The 25,815-nt window shown below is 37.2% G+C and overlaps 3 protein-coding genes across 5 annotated transcripts in view; 2 read left to right on the forward strand and 1 right to left on the reverse strand.

Moving 5' to 3' along the window:
- The window catches only part of LOC124300162 (protein FAM214A), a 27,900-nt gene extending 18,491 nt beyond the window's left edge, over nt 1-9,409 (forward strand). For 2 of the 3 annotated variants that reach the window (XM_046753868.1, XM_046753870.1), the window contains 5 exons: nt 107-272; nt 566-3,440; nt 3,605-3,926; nt 4,052-4,251; nt 4,342-9,409. In XM_046753868.1, coding sequence (XP_046609824.1) covers nt 107-272; nt 566-3,440; nt 3,605-3,926; nt 4,052-4,251; nt 4,342-4,510 — 3,732 coding nt within the window. In that variant the 3' untranslated portion in view covers nt 4,511-9,409. The remainder of the gene's footprint in view (nt 1-106; nt 273-565; nt 3,441-3,604; nt 3,927-4,051; nt 4,252-4,341) is intronic. The other variant, XM_046753869.1, reaches the window with a different exon arrangement.
- On the reverse strand, nt 8,818-22,075 carry LOC124300165 (pyruvate dehydrogenase (acetyl-transferring) kinase, mitochondrial). The gene is made up of 7 exons (XM_046753883.1): nt 21,634-22,075; nt 13,678-13,885; nt 13,321-13,505; nt 12,842-13,009; nt 12,515-12,693; nt 12,199-12,423; nt 8,818-12,028 (listed from the first exon to the last, which is right to left on the reverse strand). Exons 1-7 carry the CDS (start codon nt 21,734-21,736, stop codon nt 11,840-11,842), a joined length of 1,257 nt encoding a protein of 418 aa, XP_046609839.1. The 5' UTR covers nt 21,737-22,075; the 3' UTR covers nt 8,818-11,839.
- A 390-nt stretch (nt 22,076-22,465) lies between these two features.
- Nucleotides 22,466-25,123, forward strand: LOC124300166 (protein CDV3 homolog). The gene is made up of 3 exons (XM_046753885.1): nt 22,466-23,212; nt 23,679-24,094; nt 24,271-25,123. Exons 1-3 carry the CDS (start codon nt 23,036-23,038, stop codon nt 24,407-24,409), a joined length of 732 nt encoding a protein of 243 aa, XP_046609841.1. The 5' UTR covers nt 22,466-23,035; the 3' UTR covers nt 24,410-25,123.
- Nucleotides 25,124-25,815: the final 692 nt, after the last annotated feature.

The following is a 25,815-nucleotide window of genomic DNA, read 5'->3' on the forward strand; positions in this document are numbered from 1 at the left end:
TACCGGCCTTTGGTTTACCTTTAATTAATGAAACTGTTTCAGAAATTGTGCATTATATCTGACGTCGATCAAAAATATGTCGGTAAAAATTTGATCTAAACTATAGGTTACGGTCTGGGCACTGCCTCGCGTGGAAGATGTTCCAGTTCTGACTTGCTCAATCCATCCTACAGCTGAAAAGGAGGAAGAAGGAACTGCCAGAGCATTGACACCAACTAAAAATATTTCAGCACCAGTAACAACCTCCAATCCTGAGGCTCTTGTTCTTCCAAGTAATTATGAAATGAAACAAAATTTTTATGTCCTGTATAAACCTGTGCTTTTTTACCACGAGGTGTCAAAAAGCCCTCAAGTAATCAGCAAATTCGTTATATTTACTTTTGTCACCTACACGTTTTTTAATAATTACAGTGAACCGATTGTGAAAGCAGAGTTTTATAGACATTCATTCACCTCAATCTACTGTGGTTTCAATTATTTATTAAAATTTGTTTTTCTTTTTCACAAATTATTTGCTAACGACTCTATTTCTGATGTACATCTGATTTAATCCAATTTCGTACAGCTTTGGTAGATGATAGACTCCAGACTCCTTGCAACGAGCCAGGGAAACATCACTGCCGCTGCGAGGATGAAGATGGCTCCCCGCCTTCGCCATCTCTGAAAACTAACACTGAACGTAAACGGCGCAGATCGCTACCACGTGGCCCTGATTTCATCTCAAATGCGAGTGCTCACAACTCTGTAAATTCTACCTCTGGTCTACCGTCAGTTTGCGAATTATTAACAGAAGAGCCTGAGATCAGAATCTATAGCAATAGCGGCTTGGATGATGTCGATTTGAATTACAACAATACGCGATATTTAGAAAACCGAAGCTCTCGAACTGCAAACAACAATGCAGATTGTAGAATTCATCAGTCACGAAGTATGGGTACTGCATTTTCGAGTGACAAGCAAGTGAGCAAAGTGAGCAATCACTTGGATAATCAGATGCAGAGAAGCGGTTGTGACAATCGAATCGCGATTTCAGGAGAAACTCTAACCTCGTGGCTGAGTATCGAGGAACCGGAAAGCAATGCTGAAAAACGTTATAAATGCAGCGTGGGACTACCTATGGATATTGATACTTGTAAATCACCTTGTGATAGTAAAATTTTGAGTCTTCGACGCGAGAAATCTCCAAAATTTAATAAAAAAGATTACCTCATTCGTTGGGGAAAATGTGTTGAGAATTTTGAGAGTGAACAAATGTTGTTAAAAAAGATCGAGAATGAAAAATCGCTAAAGTCAAGTTCGTCGTCAGTGACAGATCATCATAACGCAATGGGGAATATAAACTGGACAACGAGTACAATCAGTGGAAAAGAAACAGAGTGTGGTCAGAATCGGAAAGAAATGTCACCACTAGATGCCCTTGATACACTGCCAATTATTCATAGCAAAGCTAACTTTGTCGTCAATCCTTTTAGTCAGAGTAGCCCCTTTCACAAATCAAATCCTGGACCTTCATCGTATAGTCATGACAATCAATCGAAATTAGGAACACCTTTTACGACGTATTCGTCGGATCAGGCCTTCCTTAGTCAATTGGCTGGAGATAAAGAATTAATGGATGGGTCTCTGGTCTGTAATGTGCGTAGTGAGAATCCGCAGAAAGGTACGATCGATCAACAAGCATCTGTATCTAATAACGACTTGGTGCAGTTGATGTCAAATCTTAAATGTTCGGAAGAAATGGAGAAGATGAAAGACAGCAGTGGAATCTTCGATTGGATAAGTAAAGTACCAAGCCGGGTATTGAATGTGGCAACTAACAATGGACTTACAAATTACAAGTCTAAAATAAACGAGGTTCCAACAGAGGAATATAAGAACACAAATCAAGTCAAGTCAAAGTTAAATTCTAATCTGGAGCTTAGTCAATGGGAATTTGACGAAGTGTTAGCTGTACTGCGTGCGCGAACTCCAGCAGGGCGGCGACGTACTCCAGTACGTACGATAAAAAGGCGCGACAAGGTTGAAAACCAATCAGACGATGCCATTTTTGAACAACAATCTTATCTCGAGAAGACACAAGCAGATATAAATTTGCTTCGGTATCCAATATACAACAACGTTTGCAGGGCTGTAGCGGCAGACGAATTAAGAAACTTCAAACCTCATATTGTTGGTACTAATCGAAGTGCTGCTGTTCACCAGGAAAAACGTGCGAACGTGAAAAAAATCTTTCACCCCCGCGAATTAGTGCAGCCTGAATGTGTAAGACGCTCGTCCCAAATCTACGATGAAAAACTCAAGAGTGAAGTTACTGACGAAAGGAAACATTACCACGGAAAGCACGAAAAAGTGGATGCTAAGCCTGTCGAATGTTTTTATAACGTGACCAACAAAGCAGACGTTTTATTAGGAGCCATATTAAGGACTAGCAATGATTCACGGAAAGTTATTTCCGATATATCAAACGGAGCTCGGCCAAGAACCGTTTTCTCCGCTCAAAACTGTGATAGTAGAAGTGATGTTCACATAGCAAATGATAAAATACAGAAAGATATTGATGTGAAATCATACAAAGACGAGGGGTCGCTTCCTTTGTTGTTAAACAAACGAATAAGCCTATTCAAGCAGCTATTTTCAAAGGAACAGACCAAACAGAATTCGGAAACGTTGTCATCGCAAAGTTATTACGACAACTACGCCATAAGTTCTGACCAGTCTCTAAATAACCCCCAGTTTCACCCCCTGCGTGAATTCAACCTACAGCCGAAAAAATCCAAAGGAAATAAAGTCAAGAGGAGGATTGATTTCTCAAATCCATCCGAATTTGCCCATGGGTCTGATAAACAGAACGAATCTCTTGAAGTTGGTAATACTGCGTGTCTTAGTACAAATAGCTTATATCAAAACCCTCCCTGTCCTGGGACAAATACCGAATTGCAAAATAATTTTCCTGACCTAACAAAGAAGCAGAGTTTGACTTTACTCGAAGAAGAAAAAACGGGAGGTAGAGATGGGTATATTTCTCACAATCCAATTAAACATAGTACAAATCTGAGGTTGCAAATCGGATGTGAAGGAATACCGTTTCGCATGCAAAACAATTCTCTTGGCCACGCAGGAACCGACAAAAAATGCAGTTCAGATACAGTTCGAAATGATTATTTTCAAAAACACATCTCTCCAGAACAGATGAACTGTTATGCAATCGCGATGCAGCAGCATCAGAGCCACGCAGATATGGAAAATACTGATACTTCAGACAAAGGTGTACCTTCAGCCATTGAACAAGAACGATTTAGACGATCTCTTGGGAATGCTGCTTCCATGGTTTTTCACAGTCGAACCGGATTGCCCCTGACTTCCAGCCCGGCACCTCTACGGAGAGGAAGCTGCTGCTTTGACTATGACAGTAGCCTGAACTCTGTCTCGTCAAAACGAAGGTATTTACTCATTTAGCTTCTCACAATCATGCACTTTGACATTCAGAATATGGTAAACGCAAATGTATGTATATTTAATTCAGTATATAGAGCTTGACAATGATGAGATTCGACACGGATTGTATAGATTTGTAAATAATTATGAATTTTAATATTTGACTCAGCGCGCTATTTGAGTTGAACACTCCACCAAGTCCAGGAGCGGTGTCTCTGGAAGAAGGAGATAGAGAGGCTGAAAACACTCTTGAAGGTGAAGAGATATCAAAACGCCGCACAACGACTCGAGGATTACCGCACAGTCACGCGCTTCTCGGTAGTTTTGAAGAGTCTGCCTTGAACGGGAGATTAGAGCCAGTTTCCACGGTCCATGGATTCACCGCCGAGCTCGGTGCTAGCGGCTCTTTTTGCCCGAAGCACCGAAAGCTTCCCGTTACTGTTTTCTTCTACACTCTTGGAGACAATGACAAAGTTTCAACGCCATATCTTGTAAGCCTCGTTCCTGTTGACAGAGTTGCCATTGCAATGACGCTTACGTGTGTGTTATAGATTACGCGTCATATAATTTTAAAAGTTTTGTCCAGGAGGGTTCAATTTTCACCCCTTACTTTCAGGCTCACATTAATCTCGGGAAGAAGGGATATCAAGTGCCACGCAGCGGGACAATTCAAGTAACTCTTTTGAATCCTTTGGGAACGGTTGTGAAAATGTTTGTTGTTATGTACGACTTGTCCGACATGCCTTCACGATCTCATACCTTTCTTCGCCAGCGAACATTAAGAGACAAAACGCTCCGTTACCTTATACACCTCAGGTATTGTTTCAATTGGTAACCCTAGTAATTGTTTACATAGTTGCTAATTTTTTCCTGCAAAATTTTTGCCACACCGCAATCTTTTCACAGGTTCATGTCGGGTAAGTCAGGACGGATTTATTTACATACGGACATCCGTATGATAATTTGTCGCAAATCTGACGTCGATACCGCATCTGATTTCGGTGCTGAGCCACCTAAAGAACTGAGAAGCTTTGTACACGGACCAACAAATCCAAAATTTTCACCAAGATGCTGAACCATATGGATTGGATGAAGATGTTGCCAGCTTGTTAGTTACTATTTGCCGTCAGCCGTTCAGTCTTGTAAGGCACGAGGTTGGAAAAATTGAGTAAATTAGTCTAAAGTTTCAACCAGGTCGAACTTGATTTTATTAATTAAGCAAACCATCGCTGAATACGTGTAACGATCGCGTCCGTCTCTCAAAAAAGCGATGTTTGAATATTGAACATCAGAAGCTGGTGACTAATGAAAGAAGCCTCTCTGAATGAGAGAAATTACATTTAAAACGATTCTCAAGCTGTCGAGTTATGATATATGACAAAATAAATAAAAAATTAGTATGTGATCCATTACAAACGATCTCAACCAACGCAATATGGCAATTTCCTGAAAATTCTTAGCAGGTCCTAGATACACGGTATCGGACTGGCGCCTTTGGTTGTACGGCAGGTAATCAACAGTAAATTCTCACTTCGGCACATAAATTTTCACAGACTCGAGAAGAAAGGATCTGTGTGAAAGTAAGAAGTTCGATATACTTTTTTCCATTATTATTAATTGTTTTTATGGCAGGTAGTAAGAAAACAAGGTTGTGCGTCTGTATCAATAACACTTACCGCGTGTATCCAATATGCAAGATCGATCGATTCCGTGAGAAATGTGAAGCTTTTTAATATTCATGCCAGTAATTTGGCGTCGAATTAATGAAAGAATATACATATATCGACTCTAAGCTAACATGAAGCGCAAGGAGCTAAAATTTGCTTGAAATATGTCCGAATCCGTGGCTTCGACATTTTTAATTCAAATTGCCCACGTTCTCTAGTAAAGAGGTTTACCAACAGCCATTATCAATTCGTGCCCCATTGCTGTTTGCATATACATCACCTCTGAATTGATTTCTATACATTCATATCGCAAGTGTAGTCTGCTACAGCTTGTTTAACCGGTATAGCAAACGACACTAGTATCCTTGAATGTATCAGAATCAATTTAAGGGACTGTTCATAGACATGCAAAATGAGGCTTCGTTATAAAAATCAATTTGTGTGAATACTTTGTTGTAAATACATATACCTAAACTCGTGTAAAGTAATGAAAGTTGGAAGTGGGACGCAACTGTTGTAACCAGCGCCATCCTTTCCCATAAATAAAAGAAGTGATATAAATATAGTTGATGCGACACGGAAGGAGAACCTTTTATCGATACGCTATGAGTACAAATAAAATGTACCCTGAATTTATATGCACCTTTTTTTCTCATCTAAATAATATTACACACCCTATTCAATTTGCTCAATTTATGATTTGACTTTCCCTCAAAGCCCACCTATACTGTAATATAATAATACTGGTTCTTGCATAACACCTTTTAGAATTGATCGTAATGTTCTTATCGACAATTGGTTCTCCTACAACTCCCTGCCTGTTATGATATACATGTAGTATATCATAATATATTATACATAGTGAACATATATATATATATATAAATAATATACTTACCTATAAATTAACATTACACAATTTTGTGTCTTTAGCACTGTGATGAATATATTGTAGAGTATATATGATAAATAAATATTTGCATAGGAGTTTCTAGATTAATATTACTAATATTTTGAATAAACATGCATATATCTTCACACCCGCATACAAAGTCATATTATATGTACAGCATAATGACACAGACACACACACACACACATATGATATGATACATATATATCTATTAACGCAATTGATTTTTGGGTAAGCATAATACAACAATATAACTAATCTGCATTGACGAATTGGATAATCACAAGAGTGCTGCTGGTGTTCTCATAGTTTACTAATATCTTAGTTACATCTTTATTCTCACAAGGCTTGTATTAGTGTATTTTGCAAATATTACCTACAGTTTGCATAGAAGGGAATACTGTATTAGCAAAAATAAACACCCTATGTGTTATTGATTTAGTTAAAAATCACACTTGTGGAAATGTGTATAAATCAATTTTTTAAATTTGAAAGTTGACTCGCATATTTCCGAATTTACCTATAAAATTCATTTTCACCAATATTTCGTTACTTCCAAACAATTATATTTACTCGGAGACGCAGCTGACAGTTTGGCGTAGATAGATGAGTAATGGTGGGTGGTGTGATAAGTCAGTGTACCAACTTGTTTCCAAATGAGACGATATATTAATTCAATGCGTTAGTTGAGTTTGGAACCCTGTACAGCAGCAAATTGACATTCAATGCATCAACATTGTGGTGTGAAGAATCGACGAATAAACTATCAATATAATATTTAAGAAAAATAACGAAACTGAAAAATGAGCTATTTCGATTAACTACTGTGATTAAACCTGAGAAAATATTTAGAATTTTTCGATCCTCTTAGTTCACAGGGCAATAATCATTCGGTTTATTCTTCGACGTTGTATTAAATATAAATTGTGATCTTGAACAGTGCTATAATAATTCTATAATTAAGAAATCCCTCTAATGACTATACGTAGAATATACAATCACTGCCGTATACATATAAATAGTATAGCTATATAAATATGAACATCAATCGTGTATACAGGATGGTGCTAAATTCGATGTAACGCTTGGCATGTTTAACTATTAGTCTGATCGATTTCTGCTGAAATATGTCCGGGACTGTTTTCCCCCGTGAGAAACGTGAAATAGTGTTCAGTGAGCCTTTCATTTTACGTTTAATACCAGATTTTGCCATACGATTTACGTGACAGTGATTACTCTAATTTACAATCAGTGGCAGTTCTGTTGAAATGAAATATCATGGATCTCAACACGCGATCATATTAAATAAGTATTAATTTTCTTATTTTGCATTCTTAATTTTCCATTTGATTTGTTGCCAATTATTGTTCTTAGCCGTATTAGACTTGGTTTTTAACCCTGCATAGGCTGTTCAAATAAATTGACATTTTTTTAACAAGCCTACGTATACAAAATTAAACGGAAGTGAACGATTATTAAATAGAGATTCTTTTTCATTAATATTCTCCAATTGTTTGCAATTATAGAATCTGTTTTAAATAAGTCGCGGCACGTTTGGCGTAAACTTGGATAGAATTAAACTAATATCGTAGTCGTGAATCTCCTCGTTTTTTAACTTCACCTCGAAGTTGTTATTTTCATGTAAATCATTGTGACTTCTGCTTATTAATCATTTCCAATTTCAAACGTATTCTACTAGTCGGATTTAATTACTTTTTGATCAGGCTCTAACCGTAAAACAAATAATATTATTACAGCACTAAGTAATCGGAATATAAAAAGTATCAATGTACAAAAATGTACATTAAAACGCCTTGTTTCCTCCTAAGTAAAACTACATCTTTGTGAGGCATTCAGTAAAATTGAATGTCATTCACATTAAATTCATTTCTTCATTGACCAAACTAATAATTCGTAGTGCTATGATGTGAAAATTCGTTTTGCGATAAGTTTGGTGGAAAACGTTTCACTTAAACATAAGAAATTCAACATTTTGGTGAAAGAAACACATTTTGATGAATAAATTGAAATCATGTGAGCGTGGACATCAACTTCAATATTTATATCTGCTGCTCATAGCTGTATTGCTTATAATATGATATTTGCTCGAGACTTTTTGCTTCTTTTTTTTACATAGACATAACGTATAGGCTCAGGGTTGGGGTGAGACAATGCATTGGAACAACAAATTTCCTTTCACCCATGACTTACAATTAATCTAATTGTTGTCATTGCTTATTTGTGATCTACGCAAATTTCTTATTTTCTTATATCTAGTGTATAGAGCACACACTTTAAGGCCGGGCATGTAAATAGATAAAAACTTATTTTGTAATGAATTATTGACTACACTGTCAAATATTTTCCCAATTCAATAACTGTAATTTGGAAACCATGTGTTATAATACGGACGAATCAGGACGATAATAATAATATTAATAATAAATATATTGAAAAAAAAATGAAAAATGTTGTATTGATATAGCAAGGATCTTTTGAAACGAGTCTCTCAGACTCATAGTGCAGTCTTAAAAAGGGAAATCGCCTCAACTTGTTCGATTGGATTACTTAAAGGGATTCTTAGATTTAAGTATGAGTACTTGATTTTCGTAACAAACCAGTCTCCTTTACCACCCGCTGTAGTGACACTCGTTTTAACTGCATTCAATTCGACTTATATTTAAAAACATCTCGTAAAAAATTTGGAATATTTGAAGAATCTGCCAAACTGGGGGACAGTTGGAATTGGTTGATGGAACGTTTCAGGATGAATTCAAAGCTATTTGAATCAATACTCACAAATGAGGGATCAATACAGATTTCTATAATAATACATCTTTAATACATCAACAATTTTCATCCATAGTTATTTCTGAACAAATTATTTGCATTCGTTTACACGTTATCAGGCCATTATAACTAAGCGACTAAAAATAAAACATTTTACATTTCATCATATACACGTTGCATACTGGTATGCATGTATGCATATATTTACAAAAATGCCTTGCATAATCTTCACCTTACACCTTTCGGACACTAGATGATATTATAAATATAAAATGAACTAATCTTTGTCGCAATTATATTACACAATGCTAAGTACATCACTCGATGCATATTATTTGCAATATTCGTCTGATTGGGCGTGCAGAAAATTTGTTCATTACGTTCAGATTGTTATTAGTATTATATTCGCTACCTCAAATTACATGTTCTCTAAATAGTGGTGTCATAAAATGAATCATTTCTGCAAAACTATACATTTACATTGTATAATCATCATGTTTGTCATCTCTTTTACCAGGGCAGCGTTATTTACAGTTTATAATCATTTTATCGCATGAATAGTAATAGTTGATTATGCTATGTACAAAACTGTACAAGTTTCACTCTTTGATTTAAATCTGCAATATACATACCATCTCATCCACTGCCGTGTTCACTGAATACATGCAAAAAAAAAAAAATCCCAATGACACAGTTCATTACTATATTGTGTACATTAGTACCATAGGTATGTATATAATTTATATTACATGAATATTCAACATAGTACACAATTATCAATTCTATTATTTTCGTATGCATTTCATCGTACAATATACTCATCTTCCTATTTTACTTATCCTATTTTCCTCCGTATTTCATCAAAGTTACCAATATAGTGTCGTTTAAATGCAACGCAATTTATCAGATCAAAACAAAAATATTTTTCTAAAATCGAGCGAAAACGCACCAAGCGCAAGATAATTGCATAATTCGCAGTTTGACTAATTCATTTAACTCTTGGAATATAACATATTCCGGCTATTTTCATTACTCAACCATTGAGAGCTATTTTTACCCTCAATGAGTACATTATTGACATACCTATAATATGCTAGTGCCACAGATATATGTATATAAGGGTGATCCTTATTCAGGGTGTCGACGAATTTTTGCCAGACCATCCCCCAAATCGACTTCAAATAAGTCGAAAACAATCGTCTAATTTTTTCAGATTTTTACATAGACTTTAAGATAGTCTGCATTGTGATCGAAGTTTCTTATCGAAATTAACATGGGTAAAACTTTTTTTTTAGTATATATTTTATTGCAAGAGTCATAATGTTCCAAATAATCTGTAACCGCGAGGTTTTGGTGAGAATTAGTGCTACTATCTGGGAAAAAATACACATCATCGTACCAGGCAATCTAGACGAATTTCGGAGAATTTCGGTAAAAATTCGTCAACACCATAAACAAGGACTACCCTAATGTATATGTAGTGCTGTACAATAACGGGGTTTTTTTTTCTCGTTACTTATAGCATATATGAATGATTTATAAAACTCATTCTTTGCATCACAGTGTTACGTTTTATTCTGAATAAGTTTTTTTCTTTCTTTTCGGCTTACTGTATTTCACCTATAGCATTTTGTATAAAGATGCTCCAAGCATACCACAGTACGTGTAACTCCTTTCTTCACCGATACGTCATAGTGTATTAGTCATTTACATGCAAACGTAACTAGACTGACTGCTGAAGATTAAACTTCTAGGCTGATACTATAGTCCGAAATGTTTAGGTTCCATGTGCAAGTTATAATCAATCGTAAATACTTATGTCTTACAAAGAAATATTGCGTTGAGTTTAACAAACATGCTTGAGACTTCAAGAAAATTGTGTAAACAGGCGTTCAGAATTGAAATCATTGCATGATATGTGTTACATGAGACCTAACAATTATGACATGAATCCAGTCTTATGAAGAGTGAGCCGATGGTTGAAGTATTTGGTTTTCACTGATCGCATTTTGTATTATCATTTTTTAACATTTGTTATACATGTGTGCCGTATCGCGTCGTATCGAGATTGTACATAATTTGTAGTCAACATTCACTCTTAGGACTTTATTGTGATTTTTGCAGATAAAGTCCTGTAATGATAACAGACTTGATTCCTATTCATTAAATATGAATAATGGCTACAACGCAAACGGAGAGTTTCAAATAATGTTTAAAAACTTGGAACCAAGAAAGAGCATGAATTGTTTTGTTGAAGTAAGAGTAAAGTAAAAAATAATGGTTCTCAAGATATCGAGTACAGATGTATCGTTCCTTTTTCTTTTCTTACTAAAATTTGGAGGTGAATATGAATTTATTCACTTACTAGAATTGCACAATTCTTACTTTTATGGACATGAATATAGTTTCAATTGCATGTAAAATTCGTATATGCTTCTCTCCGGTCAAAAACATTGTAATGCGTTGCGATATTGAAAGTGTACCATTTAAAACAATCCCAATTGACAATGCAATTTGGATTATCAGATAACGTGAATATTTCCAGGGTTATTGGTGTCAAGGTCATGGAGATATAGCAGACATTTTGATGTATGATGTTTCGGCTGATTGATGCGGCGCATTATACATTTTATTTAATTATTGCTACATTCTCAATACTGTAGTTGTCTTGTACTTCGATTAAATCAATATGATTGACGTCAGTGCTCTGCCTACTATTCTGAATATAGAATACAGTTTTATATGAAGAGGAACCTCACCACCGGAATAAATCGTCACACATTCAAATAACTGCTATATTCTTATGATCTTGAAGCCAATAGGTCTTGGAACATAGTACTAATAAGGCCCAGAAAGACAATGTCTTTTTGGCTTTCGTAGCAAGGCGTATACTCGAAGTCCGTAATAATAAATAAAAATAAAATGAAACGACACGTCGTACACTGTAATATTGATGGTTAAATACCAAATTGGCCCATTTGCTTACAATACGTCAATCCATCAATTCTTGATTGCAGTCGGAGCCGGCCTGCTGCTAGCATTGACTGGCCTGCATACCGTGGGGCAACCTGTGGCCGTGTCCAGGGCTTACGCAAAACTGTCTAGTAGCCATTCCCCCGGTACTTTGACTGCTCCAGTCCCCAGTCGGAATGGTGGTCTTGTAGAATTTTGAAGACGTCTTATTGAAAATGGGCAAAAGCTCGTTTGCTTCGTTGGACAATGCCTATAATTCAACGAAAATACGCGATGAGAGAAAAATGCATAGCAATATCACCTTTGCTGTACGACAGAAACCAACTGGCGTGATGACAGCAATATTAGTATTTGTACAGCACAACATGGCGATTAAACATTGCTAATTTATTATAAATATTTCTTTGTTCCATGGATTACCTTGAGGTATATTATCGCGTCTGTGCCATAGCCCTCGCAACTGAGTAGTACTAAATCACCATGAAAATATCTGGCATAGAGCCGAGACAAGGGCAGGCCGTATCCATAACCAGCTAAGGGCACGGTATGAACATCTGATTTGCTCGGTTGGGGCGCAGTGCTGTACATGTATTTGAAGAGGTGATCCGTTTGAGAACGTGGAATTCCGCCACCTCTGTCGGACATCTATAAGAAATTACCAATCCAATGTACCTTATGGTCAGTGCCAGATTTACGCTAATGTTTATTTTTATTCTTGCCCTCGTTGAGAAATTACCTTTACGCAAATGTCCTCCTTGCCTCTTACAACAGTAACGCAAACAGGGGGACAGTTTCCAGCCTGGTCGCCGTGATGCTCCATAACTGCTCGCATACTGTTTTTAAATAGTTCGAAGAGCATGTGATATAGATGACTTGGCACATAAACTATCCGGACCTCATTTCCTCTCTCTAGTTCTGAAATTCGAGAGAATGGACACAAGTTTTAAGAAAAGACTCACGTGCGCCGAATAACACGAATATTTGACAGTGCAGCTCATCAAATTACAATAATTTCATATGCTATATCCATAAGCGTAAGTCAACTTTCATATTTAAAACTTACCATTGTGTTGATTAACTATTAATTCAGGACTGGCTAGGTAATATTGGTCACATAAAAACCGGGCATTTTCATACGCATCACGAACAACTCCGATCACATCGCAAACAGGATCAATGCAACCCACGTGCCTGCTGCTCTGCCCGTTTAGCTGTCCACCGAACAACAATGCTATAAAACGAAAACAATGAAAGAGCGAAGTGGTAATAGGAGGAACAATTACTGTCCGGAAAGTGTTTGTTTTTCAGAATCAACAAGGGTACAGTAATTTCACCTTTGTGGGACGTGAAATGAGCAATGAGTATTTAAAATATACAAAAACGGCAATTATACTTATGTTATAATGAAATATATCTTATATATACAGATAAGCAAATATTCAGTATAGATGTATGCAGATAATGGAATTGTGACACGATAAGAAGAATTTAATTCGCGTATATCATCATGTTTCTTCGTCAATTTCTCGGTCATTTACTTACTGTGTTGATTAATGAGCATACGTATCGAAATGCGGGACATGTAAAATCTGTCCAAAAAGTACTGAATACTATTTTCAGTTTGATTATCAACGTCGTGTGAATCTTTAAGCTCTAAAACCCCTTGAGCCATTGTTTGTACTACGTCCATGTGCCTGTTCCTGATTTTTACAAGCGCTTGGCAGAACCTGAAAACCATTGATAAAGTTATACGATATGTCCATATATTTTACATTTGCGCAACATATACTTAGATAATATAATGTTTTACAGTGTGTATGCATATAGGATTAGTATGCATGCCATGCAGTGCATATTCACATGCAGCTGCAGCAGCAGTTCTAAAGTTCTTCAACTCACTTATCTAGAGTGCTTTCGTTGATGTCAGCCTTTTCAAACTGTATAATCTCTTCGAACGACGTCGCGTACCAATTATTCACCAACCCGACGCTGGGCATTCGGAGTAGATGGTCGGGCAGTAAATGAATTTCTTTCATGATGTTTGCCAGTCGGACGGGTAGCTCCTTTCGGAGGAAGATGAAAGACTTTCTCTCGCAAGCACTCAGCCCTGTGAAAAGCCAAGAAGAAACGGTAAAATCTCATTAGCCTATGAAATGTATCAGATACATCGTTGAGAATTTTTCATTGCCAGTTCTATCAATCGTACGAGAATGAGACGAGCAATATGTATATGAAATAAATCTCTATGATAACGAAGAATGAACCTCATGGTCATTTATGTGGCGTATTGCTTCGCTTTGATGTATTCTGGAATTCCATTATATGTCGGCTGATAATCACAATTCCAAGGTGTATATAAGAGCACGACGAGTTATCAGAAAACAACTCTGTTTTCACGATACTAACCCCACTAGATTGTAATTTATTTGAAAAACAAGTCAACGCTTTGATAGTGTGGGAATGCCGTGACATTGAGCAGTCGTTGTAGATATAATTAAGCCGCGTGCAACGCAGCCACGTACATACTCGTATACTACGTTCTCTCATTACTTTTTTGATACACACACGCGTAGATAAGTATGAAAAAATTTGTCGACGTAAACAGTAATGAGGTCATAAATACTCGTTGCAGAATAACAAATAAGCGATACGCGTATCGCTCAGGCAAAACTGAGAACTGGTCTTGCTTGACACCTTATCTGATCATTTGGAAATACTATCGGCCACTAGTATCAACGCTTGCGTCACGTATTTCTCACATCATGTATACTGGCTTCCCTGCAATAGCATTCTACATCACTCATTTGGTTATAATATGATAACGGAGTGCTTTGTCGTGTCTGAAAATCATTCTTTTCGCGTGAAAAAGTTCATGATTTATTTTTGGTAATAACAATTGGCTCATCGCAACGAAAACCTCGTACGTAAATCAAAAGATAATTATTTTGTATCGTTGGTCATGTGAATTTAAAATTGTAAATGAATCAAATTAAGAATATATTCATCCTCCTTGATATTAATTCGCGATTATATTAAACGTAGTTAAATAAAATAAGGTTTTCGTCGATGGAATTAATCGTATTGTATTATATTATGTGTACACAAAAAAAATCGGGCCAATTCTGGTACTGTTCTGCATATGTGAAAATTTGAATAACCTTCTCAATTTTCAACCGATTTTCATATTAACTGGTATACAACCGTTTTTGAGATGCTCTATTCAAATATACCACCAGAATGATGAAATACAAAATGTCGACCTCAAAAAATGGTGTCATTAAATATAGTCATTTTTTAGTAACTTTGATGAAGGTTGAATTTGTGGCCTGAAAATGGTGTCATTATATACGTGCATTTTCGGAGAGTGCCGCAAAGTCGACTGTACGGGAATAGAATCAGCAACATAAAAAATCCCCAGATAGAAATTATTATGTATTTGTTTGTACCAGTTTTGAAAAGGCCAACCGACAGAGACTCATTCACACTGGCAAACGTATTGTTGATCTTTTTTTTCTGAGGCATGTTTTCATCCTTTCATTCTCACAATCAGGATACATATTACGTATATTATATATAAATACATGACACAAGTATGCATCTGACATCGGTATACTGTGACATAACGCGTGTTGTATGTACGCAAAGTTCGATCGTGATTCAACAGGCATTGAGCATCAAGTCTCGTTTCCTATCCCCATTTTTTTTCCTTGTGTAATGAATTCATGCCGGTCTAATTTTGAGTATTGCTATTGCCTCTGATTGTGAGACTGATGAATTTCTAACGACACGTTATCGCATACATCCAGATTCCATGCATAAGAAGAAAGACGGTGAATCGAGGCTGGGAAGCTGGGGAGTGCAGATGCATCCGGTCAACATGATATTGTAGAGTGAGCGAGAGCGACCGTCAATTGTAACTCATTAGCTGTAGCAGCATGTGACTACCCGCAAGGCTTATACACGGTGAGTCAAATACAAATTTCGTAAATAGGACGAGCTTGGATGAGTAATAGGCAAGCCACATTGAAGTAACATCAATGTTGACATTGGCGTAACTAAACCTAAAGAGCATGTCCACGAATTCGTCCATGCGGTACTAGGGTGGTCCTTATTTAGGGTGTTTACGACCCCCCCTCCCCCAAATCAACTTCAAACAATTCAATAACAATTGGTACATATTTTCAGATTCTGACTTCAACTCTAAGATAGTCCGCTTTGTGATCGAAGCGTCTATCGTCTTGATTGCCTGAGATAGTAGCACTAATGTCCACTAAAACCTTCCAGTTACAGATTTTTTGGAATATTATTACTTTCACAATAAAATATATACCGGAAAAAAAACGTTTGTCCCACGTTATTTCTATAAGAAACTACGATCACAATATGGACTATCTTAGAGATGAGGTAAGAATCTGAAAAAATTGGGCAATTGTTTTTGAATTATTTGAAGTTGATTTGGGCGATGGGGTAGAAAAAACTCGTCCACAGCCTACATAAGGACTACCCTAATTTGACACACTTGACCGCTCTGATTCTAATGCTAGTAATGCTGCGAATATTTAATACTTATTAATGCTGTTGCGTCTGTTTTGACACATTACTTTTTTCAAATGCCAGCTGGTTCCATAAAAACAATTTCCGAAAATTATATTTAACCATGCGATACGCTGCTAATATCTCACGACAGAAACTTCACTGCAGCAACGTCAGTATGTATTATTAACGTTGCTTCAATGTGGTCCGGCCGATTAGTTACGGGGCTGCGTCTAAAGATCAATGAAGGTCCTTCTATATTCTTGGAATTCTCACTAACTCAACCTGTACATTATTGCAAGACTCCAATGTCCATGTGTGTTCGCTATTTTACTTTTTAATTATCTGCCTACGGTAGTGTACGGAAATACACCTACGGTTGACTCATGTCACATTTCACAGATATTCCTTCACGGAAAAAAATGTAATGTTCGAGTCAAATCTACATCAATTGTGAAAGCATATTGTACCTAAGCATATTGTAACGCTTGCATTGCTACATTGGTTTTGTAATTCTTATTATCGGGCTTGTAAATCGTGCTACAATTGCTGTAGATTTAACTGCAATAAAAGTGCTGCTCATGAATTCACCACAACAGGAGATGTGAAATCTAGAATATCTTTCTTTCGGTGTTACATTGAGATATAAGCAGCGCTGGATTTACCTATAGGCCCGAGAGCGGCATTTTCTGGGGGCGGCAAAAATGGGCGCTGGAAATTCAATTTTTTTGGTAAATCAAAATCATATGTAACTTGTAGAATGGATTTTTTGAAGTGAAACTTCTATAGTGGCGTTGGAGAATTTTGGATGGGAGTGAATTCATGAGTAGCCTTTTAAACCGCAACACTAGTATAGGGGGAAATCCCCCAGTACCGGACACCTAAGGTTATTCTTTAATAAAATCGTCATTTAGTGAAAAAATAATTATTTTTATTTTTGTTATAATCTTTGGAGTATGTTTAACAATATAGGAACTTTTGGAATTAGTATATGACGTTAAACTAAGAATAAATTACAATTTTCAAAATGGAAAGGGGGGGGGGCGACAAATAAGTTCGGGATTACAGGCGGCTCCAAGTTAAATCCGGCGCTGGATATAAGCATACCTTTACTATTCAAATATACATATATATTTTACAAATAGACCGGATACACACTTCCGCAAATTGGTCGGAAATTTATACTTATATTGAAACGCAGAAGCAGACAATATTTCCTAATCCATCGTCAGCTGTACAGTTGTCGACTACGTGAATAACAAACAATACAGCCAGGCCGGAGGCTCTGTGATATGAAAAATTCCAAGTTATTTGGGGATTCTTAAAATATTGTCATGGTAATTGCTACTGTCAAAAAAAAAAAAAGAAAAAAAAATGCAGAACAAAGAAGATTTCAACAGGGCAGAAAATCATAAGATTTCCAACGCAAGCTCCGGGCTCACGCGCAGCCGTACGCTACTGTTAAGACTGTGGTAAACGGGGACACGTTTATAGGTGTAGGTATATATCTGAATAAGTGTAATTGTGCGCGTGATCTCGCGTCAATGCTGCAACGCTGCAAGCTGCAATAGCTATATCAACGCGAAAAAAAACGCCCCACTTACAATTGGGATGGAATCGAGTGTCCCTTGTCGAAAACTCGCGATCTGCGTGCGCTCCCCATGATTGGTTCTTATTACCGTTATTATAGTCATACATATACGATACGGGCGGATCGACTTATTCTACGTTTCCTCTCTTCCCATCCTATTTTTAATTTTTTATTTTTGTTTTTCCCTTTCATCTAGGAAGGTCATCGACCGGCGATCCCCTTCACCTTTTCTTGACGACTTGCCCGAGTGACGTGCGTGAATGAGTGAGACCGAAAAACAACACGCAAAGACGGTAGAAATAAAAAGGATAACGTGTTAGTTCCGGTGGCAGTTCCATTGTTATGCAACTATAATTTCCGTATATTTAGTGCACACTTTCAAAACTCATGCATATTATAAATGTTATGTAGCGTGATCTTAATATTTTGAAAATGAGGCGGTAAACATTTCGTAGCACGGTACAGTACCAGTTTACTATAATGGAAGAACTTCAAGTTTTGTTTACAGCTGTAATAGATCATTGAAGTGCTTAACACTTGAAGATTAATCAACTGCACACGCTACGTAGGCAAAACGTATCGTTGTACGTATGTACAACACACACAGTCCCTAATACGTTCATGTGATATCTGAATGTGATATCATGATTATGTCATCCTTGTTGTCATTTTGCTTGTCGTAAAATCTATATATAGTGTGTAATCTGCACAGGCAAGTGTTGGAAATGATCATCGTGCGATCGGAATTGTAAATTATATGTGAAAAGTGACGTGAACGGCAACCATGTTGGTTTCATGCCAGCGTTTTAATTTGTCCATCGAACATTTAAAAATAAACTTTTTCGCCAACCTCATTCAAGTTCACAGCTGACCTCTACTATTATTATATTATATACTGTACGCCAAATACCAGTTGGATTCAGAGAATGTCTTTTTATTTTTGAAAATTCACTCGAATTTTTTGGCAATTGTGTTTTTTTTTTTATCCCGGTTAAAGTAGACTTGGGTACGAGGAAGGCTGTTGTATAGGTATAATCTCGTGCAGATGCTTCTTCTTACAATTAGATGTTTGTGACGTGCAAACGAACACGTAAGTCCCAGTAAGAAAAGCATTGTCTGTCTGCAATGGTTGAGCGGATGCTGTCGACGGCTGACGTTACGATGGAATGCAATAATATTTAAGGATGTACTGGCTACACACTCTCAACCAAAAGTGAGTCTTGTCGACAATATTGAATACTTTATGATAAGATAAAGATCGGAAAAAGATCAACCGCAATAAAAATGATAAGAAAATTAAATTTGAATAATATTAATGCTCAAAAGTTACCGATAAACCGTTTAAACAAAACGTAGTTTAAAAAATTTTTAGGGAATGATATGTTATCATTTGTCACGAATTTTTAAAGAATTTTCTCATTATTTTGAAATTTACGTTTTAGAAAATTTTGTAAATGCTCTATTTATAAAACTATTCGTTCAACGGCTCGGAAACTGTTTATTGTTAATTGTAATGTACAGCGTTTTTACGAAAACGTATAAAAAGTGCGCCGTTTTTCTTGCATTTTTCAAAATTTTAAACTTTCGAAACGGAAATTTGAAAATAATGAGAAAATTCTTTAAAAATTCATGTGTACAAAGAAAGATCAACGAATTCATTTCACATGATCAAAAGAAAACATTCCGTGTAAATTTGTTATGGGCATTACTATTATTGAAATTTAATTTTCTTAACGTCTTCGATGTGGTTGTTTTTTCAAACGTTAAAGTTATCATAAAGTATTCAATATTGTCGACATTGAAAACATCGTCCAACATAAAAGTGATGCAAAGTATATTAGTACGTATCTTATACGTGCACAATATGCGATATTCGTGATTGCAATGGGCAAGGAATGGCTACAAATAGCTGCTCTAACAAGGTCACGACAGTGGAAACGACTAGCTGAGCGGGCAGCCGGCACAGGTATACGGTAAACATACACATACCTATATTATTATGTAATACATACATTCATACATATATAGGTATAATGGACAGACTTGGTTAACGGTGGAAAAACCGTCAGCTATTTCCGCATTCATTTTCAGCTTTTACGAGTATAATTAATATAAAGTATTTTGCGTCTCGAGGAAATGAGTAGTATTCGTGCAGCGTCGACGACGTACTTTCGGCAATTCTGAATTACCAGGTGTGTTCTGGTTTTATTTTTTCTTGCCGATGCTCAGCACTTTCGTTCGTATAAATAGTAGATACGTGTAAATTTCTCAGTTTAATTTGTGTGAAGTATTATTTATCGCTCTACGGAGAATGACTCGATATGTTATTGACGTTCAGCACACACGTATATTTTTCCTCGAAATCCCTTTCCCCCGCTAGGACAAATGACGTAAATAGATGCAAAATGTTAGTACATCACGTGTAAAACTTGAAGTGTTGCGTAATACTTAGAATGATTGCACGTATGCCTGATATAACTTCTCAATTTATTTTCATTGAAACAAGGACCACCCTACTTATCTCATGCTTTTCTAAGTAAGTGTAGGAATAATTAGTAAACCATTTGATTCGTGTTCACTAATAGTATTTTTTATTTTTATTATGAAATCACCCTTTTGTAGAACCTGATTTTATTTTTTATTTGGCCCAATAACGGACTGCATTAATTGTGCGTCGAACAATCAATCCACGGACGATTTCCTCGTGGAATCTGTTTACATCGTTTGCCGACGGGCAATCACTGATGATAATTTATTCTTATACGCGAGTGTATGCACGTACACCTACGGAAGTGCATTCTCGCTGATTCAAGGCCCCTGGTATCATCTGCTGCCATCAATTTGACATGCATAGGTGTGCGTGAAAACTTACATACGTATAATAAAATAGTGCAAGTCACGTTTCAATTCTGAGTTGCTTATACCGCATAACAACATAATGCAACAAAAATACTGTCATAGATGTAGTGGTAGCAATTCGTTTCTCCGTACGGTGTTTTTTTATGCGTCATTATTTTCCTCGTCATTTTTTTAATTATTTTAAAGCTGCCTGCCTTCAAAATTCCACTGATTGATCGTTCCCAATCGTATGATCTATCATTTGCAAAGATTGATCGATTCAGGCGAATTAACGATCGGTCGTAACTGATGATTTGAGATGCGAATTGTTATTAGGGCAGCCAAATCGATTGGTCCGAATTACAACCAACTCAATTTCTCGTATCTAAAATATGGAAGAAAAACTCAAGTTTCGAGATCGTATCCAACTAATTAATTAACTGTGTAAAGCAATTGTATTGTATAATTTGTGGGCTAAAAATTAGGAAGCACAAAATGTGCCGAGTTTTGTGAAGTGTTGGTACTTGGACCTTGGCAATAGGTACGGATAAGCACAATACCTAGACCTAGGTAAGCGTGGGGGTGTATAAATCTATGATACAGATACGTACGTATGCAGGTATGGTAGTTTACTGCACGCCTGCGCCGATATATCCATACGTACCTATCTGCATCTACAGTATTTTCAGTCGATTCGACGTATGGAATAGCAATACGTGTAATCCAACAATTGTAGAACAACTCTCCAGAATATAAGTATGCACAACAATTTAATGTGATGTTAGTATGATACGGGTATGATCGTGATGATAGTTCCGAGGTGATAAATTCTGAAGTCGCGGGCGCGAAGAAAGGCGAGCAAAATATAAGGTCGAGGTTTAAAAGAGACTCACCAAAATCGATGAACTGTTTTATCGAGAGCGGCGAGGGATTGAACTGGGAGTAAAAGTCCAACATTTTTGTGATATTTCCAAAACATTTCTGTGTGATTTTCATTTTGTTATATATATGTATATATTTGTTTATCACTGCTTCACATTAAAATCAGTTTTTGAACAATTATTGACAAGGGCGTATTACTAGTACGCTTTTTCGACTTCACTCGTTGTGTCACACATCTGCCTTTGCGAAAGCCTCGAGTTTCCCAAACAGTTGTTCCGGAACTGGACGGAGTTCGTTTTATGCACGTCCAGAGGTGTTTAAACGCAGCGTTGAGATTCGGAAGCAGAGTGCAGTTGCACTCCTAAACAACTAGCGACCGTCTTGTAAGTTGGTCGTGAGTTCGTCCTCGCAAGCTGACTAGATAAAGTCACCTCTAGCTCCAGGCGCTGACCTTCTGGGATATGTAGTGACATCTATCGATAAAGCTGAGCAAGATACTTCTTCACTTAGAAAGCCCAACATTTTTTGCGACCCCCTCCCCAGCGCCGAGCGTATTTGCAGCGCCCTCTGTCGCGCAACAGGCTTTTGGAATATACTTTTTCTCTCAGGCTTCTCTCTGTTCATATCGTTCATATTTAAAGGCGAGCCGGAAGAAGCGGCGCTGGAAGGGTAGCATAATGAGATGCATACGATACATGGAACAAGCGTGATCATGATGCACTAGCCAAAAGATCGATCTCCGCGCCATCTATAATCATGTTTCAAAACTACGGTGGATAGTCGCTTTTTTTACTACGTCTGTCAAACCTGGAGAGATTGTTCTTCCGATCAGTATCGTGTCTGTATGTATGTACAATACATGCATACCGTGCGGTTCGTGACGGTTGCAATGCACGAATTACGTATTTTTACGAATTTTAGATAATTCGGATCGTTGATGTGTTCATGAAAAGAATCGGCCAACAATCGCAGTTTGGTAAATCCGTCTTTCTGCCGTGATATTGTATGCAATATTATTTTATTATTTGTCCAGTGGATCAACAATACGGTCGCTCTACGCTGTCTGCTGTTGAGTGACGTTTGACGATTCTGCCAGATCCCGTGATATGCACGGTGTAAAAGTTGAGAAAACGTAGATATCTGCTGTAGGGTAATTGAGTGAGAAAAAATATGATTTTGTAACGATCTTGGAGCGGAACGCGTTTGGTTGGCGGAAATTCATTTCGTTGGATGTAGCGACAAGGTGCCAAGGGGGTGGATTTGACTCTGGCGTAGAGCAGCGATTTCCGGGAGTGGCCAGTGGCTCGGCAAGGTACACATGTGGATCGCTGTTCGGCCAGTCCTTGTGAAAATATTTATTATATACCGTGTTCCACATTTTCTGTGTGAAACGGGTTAGACCTAACGCGAGCCATGGCTGATCTCGACGATTTTTTCGCTAAGAAGGACAGGAAAAAGGCGAAGGGGAAAAAGTTCACGACGACAGAAGAGATCGCTAAAAAGCTGGAGGAAACGGGTAAAAAGGTTGAGAAACCGAAACCAAAGGAGAAACCGACTAACCAAGAGGGCGAGGAGATACAGCCTGTCGAGGTAATACCGATATTAATCAGCTAGCGTAATCCCGGGGGTTGTAGAATCAGTCAATTTTACAAATCTCGAAATCTAGGCTAAGAGTATCTAGGCGGCCGCCATGTTAAATGGCATAAACGTCACTTGGGTAGCCGGGTGAATCGAATTAATCATTCTCTTCTCTCTGTTTATTACGAAATGATTTTGCTAATTTATTCCTCCGCTCCACTTTTCAAACAAGTCCAGAAATTGATCTGTTTATTGGTGTAGTTCATCCGAGAACCGAGATCAAGTTCTGTAAAAATTCACACCCCCCGCAAATATCTCGCGGTATTAAACTCCGCTAAATCATATGTCTCGGCAGCTGTTGCCTATCTGCCAAATTTATTTCGTGTCCCGATTCGATGTTGTTTTCCGTCTGCTCTGTCTTTTAACTACAGTAATATGCATTATCATTGATATACCGCCAAATCTTTATTATCGATAGGAAGAAGATGAGTGGAGGGATTTCGAGGAGGAGAAAAAGGATTATACAGGATTGAAAATTGGAAACTTAACAGTCAACGAGGCCCAAGAAGCAGAAACTGATGATGAACGAGGCGAGGGTGAAAATAACTCTGATGGAGAATCTGGGGAAGCTGGACCACGACATAGCGGACCTTGGAAACGACCTGAACAGCCGCCTCCGCAACCTGAACCCGAACCTGCACCTGTAGTTCCTCAGCCAGCTGTTGGAGGAAGTAGTTACAAAGCACCTCATCTGAGAAATGCACAGTCCATGTCTGCCAGCCCTAGGCAAAGGATGAGAAATACTGCCCCGGATATTCACAGCGAAGAATATTTTCCAACGTTGAGCGCCGCTCAGCAACAGAATAGCGAACCCACCGGTCCTTGGGGCAGACGGTAGGATAAACCTTCTATAGCACTTGAAACTTTTCCTCCTTGCTTTTTCACCTCTGCTTTGCAATCAATTTCTCATTTCCAAGAAAAAACTGCCCTAATACAGTAATAATAACAATACAAATTTATGGTACGGTGTACTGAAATTCTCTTGTATGACAATGTTTTACTGAATTTAGGCGGCGGGATGAAGGATCTTTTGAAGAAGTTCGTAATCGAGGTGGAACTAGATCATACAGCGTTCAAGAAACACAGGCTCAAGCACCGAAACTCTCGTTGGGTAACAAGTATGGGGCACTGTCTCAAGATCAGAGCTGAAAGCGCCGTATCTTATTCAGTCAAACGAAACGCAATCAATATGTCATTGCTTCGCTCTGTTTCAAGATTTAGCTCTGCTCTTAAATTAATCTTGAAAATTCCGGGTACTCATTTTTTTCATACGTAAATTGAACTGTAAACATCGTATGTTATTTTCAAATTCGATTTACCTCTTAGTTGTTGGAGATATTAAAAATGTTTTCATTATGAAATTGGCTGCAAAACAAAGCGCTTCTGGTGTTTTGTTATTTGGCAAGAAATGCTTGTAATATGTAAAACAAGCCGCGATATCGATTGTAAAGTTTATAGTTATATCAAATTAAAAGAACCTTAATCTGTATACACACATACAGTCAATTCAAACCATAAAGTGATACCAATATATTTATTCACCATGAAAATAGAATGTGCACACGATACAGCGTTAAGAAACGTAGATAAAGATACTTTAAGTTTTGTAGGAAATCACTGGATTCGATGTTTTGATCCCTGATAATAGAAACTATGCGGTTCTAAAAAATGTATTTACACCACGAAATCTTGTGTTGTACACTCTTCTAGCTCTCTCACTCCTTCTGCCCTTACCTCGCTGCGTCTCTATTTGTACATCCCTCTCATTCTCCCACATTTTTCTGTCTATGTATCTCACTGAAATTACCAGCCAATTCGGATGTGCCGTCTATAGGTTTGAATAAAATTTCGGGAAGGAATATATCCCTACGTACTACTTTCCTTTAATAATGTGTGCTATAAGAATTATGTTGTTGAGTGGTTCAATTGTATCGTTGCGGTTGTGTAATTTTGTTGATAATAAATGAGGACTCACTGTTGAAAAGTTGAAACAGTGTAGATCACTTAAGAGAAAAATTAGGCAGAATACAGGTGAACGTAGGGCTGGGCTCAAAATAGTGCAAACGTGATGTGTGATGTAAAGATTTACCGTAAGTTACTACTTTAAATACATGGTGAAATATGAGTTGATAGGAAATGTTAAATATCTGAAATAAGAATCTGGATCCCCGTTTCTTGACACGTGTTTAATTATTTTCTTGAGATCATTTTTATTTTGTTTTTGATTGCTTTCTTCTCTTTTGTTGTAGTTACCATTATTTGATGTACCGGTCTGATTATGTTTGTTTGCCACAAAATCAGATGACAATATTATTTCATGTGCTCTGCGGTTTACGGTTCTTTGTAACTGATGTAGAATGAGTCATGAGGTATGGTAATTTACATTGTGCAGTAGTTCCTTTTAAAAAATTCACTGAGAAATATTCTGTCACTATCAAACCACTGTTCAAGGCCTCACGTTATTTCAACTACGCAGACCTAAAGAATCGAACAATAGCGTTTTGAGAAATACATATGTGACATTTTGAACCCAACATTATGATGAATCTATAATA

This window comes from Neodiprion virginianus, chromosome 3, assembly GCF_021901495.1.
Source record: "Neodiprion virginianus isolate iyNeoVirg1 chromosome 3, iyNeoVirg1.1, whole genome shotgun sequence".
Classification (NCBI taxonomy): Eukaryota; Metazoa; Arthropoda; class Insecta; order Hymenoptera; family Diprionidae; genus Neodiprion; species Neodiprion virginianus.

What these genes read in the sequence shown, in the direction of transcription:
- LOC124300165 (XM_046753883.1), bottom strand. Translation starts at nt 21,736, where the DNA reads ATGAAAATCACACAGAAATGTTTTGGAAATATCACAAAAATGTTGGAC. An exon ending in AAAACAGTTCATCGATTTTG is followed by an intron (nt 13,886 to 21,633) that starts GTGAGTCTCTTT and finishes GGCTTTTCACAG; the next exon opens with GGCTGAGTGCTTGCGAGAGA. An exon ending in TATGCTCATTAATCAACACA is followed by an intron (nt 13,010 to 13,320) that starts GTAAGTAAATGA and finishes TTCGTTTTATAG; the next exon opens with CATTGTTGTTCGGTGGACAG.
- LOC124300166 (XM_046753885.1), top strand. Translation starts at nt 23,036, where the DNA reads ATGGCTGATCTCGACGATTTTTTCGCTAAGAAGGACAGGAAAAAGGCG. An exon ending in AGGAGATACAGCCTGTCGAG is followed by an intron (nt 23,213 to 23,678) that starts GTAATACCGATA and finishes TATTATCGATAG; the next exon opens with GAAGAAGATGAGTGGAGGGA. An exon ending in ACCGGTCCTTGGGGCAGACG is followed by an intron (nt 24,095 to 24,270) that starts GTAGGATAAACC and finishes TACTGAATTTAG; the next exon opens with GCGGCGGGATGAAGGATCTT.